This window comes from Salvia miltiorrhiza, chromosome 7 (assembly GCF_028751815.1).
Source record: "Salvia miltiorrhiza cultivar Shanhuang (shh) chromosome 7, IMPLAD_Smil_shh, whole genome shotgun sequence".
Taxonomy (NCBI): Eukaryota; Viridiplantae; Streptophyta; class Magnoliopsida; order Lamiales; family Lamiaceae; genus Salvia; species Salvia miltiorrhiza.
The window spans coordinates 30,456,974-30,460,879 of record NC_080393.1 but is presented as its reverse complement, the minus strand read 5'-3'; the positions used below and the strand labels follow the sequence as shown (position 1 = coordinate 30,460,879).

General features: G+C 33.4%; 1 protein-coding gene across 1 annotated transcript; it reads left to right on the top strand.

The window, feature by feature from the left end:
• The first annotated feature begins 946 nt into the window (after positions 1 to 946).
• Positions 947 to 2,654, top strand: LOC130995967 (uncharacterized). Its single transcript, XM_057921495.1, has 5 exons — positions 947 to 1,455; positions 1,545 to 1,602; positions 1,683 to 1,766; positions 1,845 to 1,986; positions 2,075 to 2,654. Exons 1-5 carry the CDS (start codon positions 1,098 to 1,100, stop codon positions 2,351 to 2,353), a joined length of 921 nt encoding a protein of 306 aa, XP_057777478.1. The 5' UTR covers positions 947 to 1,097; the 3' UTR covers positions 2,354 to 2,654.
• Positions 2,655 to 3,906: the final 1,252 nt, after the last annotated feature.

Below are 3,906 nucleotides of genomic sequence, written 5' to 3'. Positions count from 1 at the left end.
GTACACTTCTTAAGATATAAAATAAGAATCATTTTCAGCTATTAGATCATCAAGATCTACGGTTGATTCGTAACCCCTGTTGGATGGATTTATGATCCTGAATTCGAATCCCAAAGGTAGTGAAAATTTATTTTTCACAATTCATACATTTATACAGCGAATTCATACGTGTTTTACATAAAATTCATACATTGAAAATTGCTCTTATTTCTTATTTTAAGATGTGTTCTCACGCTAGTCCACCCCATATAATATATATATAAATATATATATGTATTTTGTATACGTGTGCGTTGTGCAATTTCTTTTCAAGACAATGATACCGAATAATATTGACATTTTCATGAATGTGAATAATATTGACATTTTGTATACCGAATGGTGTTTGGCTAAGCTTATTTTAAAGAGCTTATAAGCTCTTGGAGCTTATAAGATGTTTCAAGAGCTTATAAGATGTAATTTTTAAGAGCTTATAAGTTGTCAAAGTGTTTGGATAATTAAGCTTATAAGTTAGAGAAAGAATTTTTTGTTAGAGAGAGAAAATATTTTTTTAGAGAGAGAAAATCGAAGAAAAATGAACTTGAATGATATATAATGAAAATAATAAATTATAGTTGAAAAAAAATTGTAAAATGATTGTTGCATATGAGATTATAAAAAAATAAGTTGGGGTAGAGGAACTTATTTTTTGGGGAGCTTATTTTTGGAGCTTATAAGCTGTTTAAGAGCTTATTTTGCCAAACACTTTAGAGGAGCTTATAAGCTCCTAAACAGCTTATAAGCTGTTTTGAGGAGCTTATAAGCTTCACCTATTTAAAGCATAAACAGTTCATGAAAATTCAGCTGTCACGTTCCACAACTATATTACAAACCCAACATGCCTTTTATTACCATTTGCTTAAAACCTAAGTACGAAAAAGATAACAAAATATACGTCTCATCTCATGAAATCCACATTTCTCCTACCAAAACCCATTAACTCTTTACTCATAGAAACCTCACATATATAGACCGAGACACATATTTCTTGACTGCTCGTATCTGTCCTAATTAATTAAGATACACACAGTTGTGATTCATCGTTTTCCTCAAACAGCATGTCTAAATACTACGTAAAGAAACAAACCCTCATGAAGTCCAAAGAAATTCACAGTGAAAAGCAGAAGCAAAACACGAATTTCTTCTCGAAAAGCCTCAAGAAAATCTACCCCATCGGTCTGCAGAAAAGGAGTAATTGCTCCCCTATCTCACTATCTTCTCTGTCGCTCTCGTTGTCGCAGAATTCAATTGATGATTCTTCCCTGACTGACTCTTCTTCCCCACCGTTGGATGAGAAGATTCTGTCGGCGCTGCGCTTGATCGCCCCCGTCCAAACACTGCCGCCGCCTTGTCCGAACGATATTCTTCCTAGTGAAGAAGAGCCGAGGAGGTGCAGCTGGATCACCAAAAACAGTGGTACGTAATTAATTAAGAATAAAATTTATGATCACTGCAATATTTTGTCTTTTTTATTGAAACTAATTAAGTGAAGTGGTTATTCTCAGATAGAGTTTACGTGCAATTTCACGACGAGTGCTGGGGAGTTCCAGTTTATGATGACAAGTAAGCCAAGTTAATTAATTAATTACGTCACTAAACTCCAATTGATTTGCCAAATAATTATACATAATTAATCATGGCAGTAAGCTGTTTGAGCTGCTTTCGATGTGTGGACTGCTCATGGATTTAAACTGGACGGAAATCCTTAAAAGAAGACAACTTTTAAGGTCAGATATATATATACATTTTTCTGCTCACACACTAGCCATATATGTATAATAATTAATTAATTTTGGATGAAATAGAGAAGCTTTTAGCGGTTTTGATCCTTACAAAGTGAGCAAAATGGGGGAAAAAGAGATCTACAACATAATCTCCAATGAAGACGTAGCTTTAGCAGAAAGGAGAGTTAGGTGCATAGTTGACAACGCAAAATGCATTACTAAGGCAAGTTTAATTCTCACACCATTATATATATATATATCAAATTAAATTGTTGTCTTAAATTAAACAAGTGGTTAATTAATTAATAAAGGTTGCAAGAGAATGTGGGTCATTTAGCTGCTACATGTGGGAGTACGTGAGCTACAAACCGGTGATCAACAAGTTCAGACATTCAAGAAACGTGCCGTTGAGGAGTCCAAAGGCCGAGGTGATCAGCAAGGATCTGCTGACACGTGGATTCCGGTTTGTGGGGCCCGTGATCATCTACTCCTTCATGCAGGCGGCCGGGATGACCGTCGATCATCTCCTTGATTGTTACAGATATGGGGATTGCGTAGATCTTGCGGAGAGGCCGTGGAGACACTTCTGATCATATTTATGACTTATAATTAATTAATCAACAGAAACTTAAATTTAAGTAATTTACATAAATATTCATAATTTACATATTTGAGAAGAGGTGTGGATTGGATTGTCGTCACTCTAGCTATCTGAGTTTTTGAGCTGTACAGACGGGGTCGGTGTGGTTCTGCTTTTTTTTTTTTTTAATATGTTTTATTTGTCCAAGTGTTTATTTAAGTTGATGTATAGTGTGCCTTGTGAGTTGTGAGCACTGTATTTAGTTGGTGAATGATTTTATATTTAAGGGAAAGAAAAAAATATCGATTTCATTGCTTCTTAATTCTGATGATGCATTGATAATGAAAGTTCATTGAGATTATACTACATAAAACTATAAATCTTTATATTCTACAAAAGTAAGAAATACCCATATTAAATCCTTACCGTTTCTTCTTCCCTCGCTCGAAAAAAGAATATTACCTTCGTTTATCAAAATATATTACTTGGGGTTCGGCATATGAGTTTTAATAAAATGGTTGTATATGTGTTTTAAGGGTTCCATCATGTAGAAATGAGTGGTTATGATTAAATTGAGTGTACGTAGAATTATGTGGAAATGAGTGGTTGTGGTTAAGAAAAGAAAGTAATGTCACGTCTAAAATTTTAATAAAAGGGTTGGTAGATTTATTTTTAGGGGCGTTTACTTTGAATGATTAGTCTTAGGGTGCGTTCTTTTTTATTGCAAATTTATTATGAGAAAATGAGGGATAAATAAATTTTCACCCTTTAAATCCTTCTTTTCTTTTCCCTCATTTCCTACAAAATAGAATTTGACCCTTACTCGTTCCTCTTTTTCACTCCCTTTATTTTTGGTGTGATAATATTATTCCTGATTTGTAATGAAAATGAGGAATGAGTAAGGGTCAAATTCTATTTTGTAGGAAATAAGGGGGAAAAAAAAGGATTTAAAGGGTGAAATTGTATTTATCCCTTATTTTTCCATGATAAATTTACAACCAAAGAAAACGCACCTTAATAGATAAAATGAGTAAGGTTAATCCAATATTTACTTTGATGGATTGAAACTTTGGAATTTCCTAAAGTCCTTGATTATTCAATCATTTGAGCTACTTTTGCTTGATTTTTATCTCATTGAAAGGGTGAGATTGGAGATATCTCAATCTTAAGGATAAAAATATCCAATCATGCAAAGTAAATGCCATTTAGTAATAAGTGCCTCGATAACTTGAACTCAAGAGTTTTGGCCTTATAACTATTCTATTGTTAGATCAACACATACACACGTTAAATCAAGTAATTGTCATATACTATTTTTTATGGTAGGAAGTTGTAATAAGTACGAGATTGCCATTTACAATGACCGTGCTTCGAGTTTCAAATTCTCGTCAACTGAAACACGTACTATCAACAATCTAACACTAAGATGGTGTTTGGTTGAGCTTATAAGCTCTTCAAAATAGCTTATAAGTTGTTTAGGAACTTATAAGCTCCTTCAAAGTGTTTGACAAAATAAGTTTCTAAACAGCTTATAAGCTGTAAAAATAAGCTCCAAGAGCTTAT

Bases quoted from the DNA above. Each gene is read 5' to 3' on its own strand.
- LOC130995967 (XM_057921495.1), top strand. From the start codon at position 1,098: ATGTCTAAATACTACGTAAAGAAACAAACCCTCATGAAGTCCAAAGAA. The intron at 1,456-1,544 runs GTACGTAATTAA...GGTTATTCTCAG, and splicing joins CTGGATCACCAAAAACAGTG to ATAGAGTTTACGTGCAATTT. The intron at 1,987-2,074 runs GCAAGTTTAATT...TAATTAATAAAG, and splicing joins ACGCAAAATGCATTACTAAG to GTTGCAAGAGAATGTGGGTC.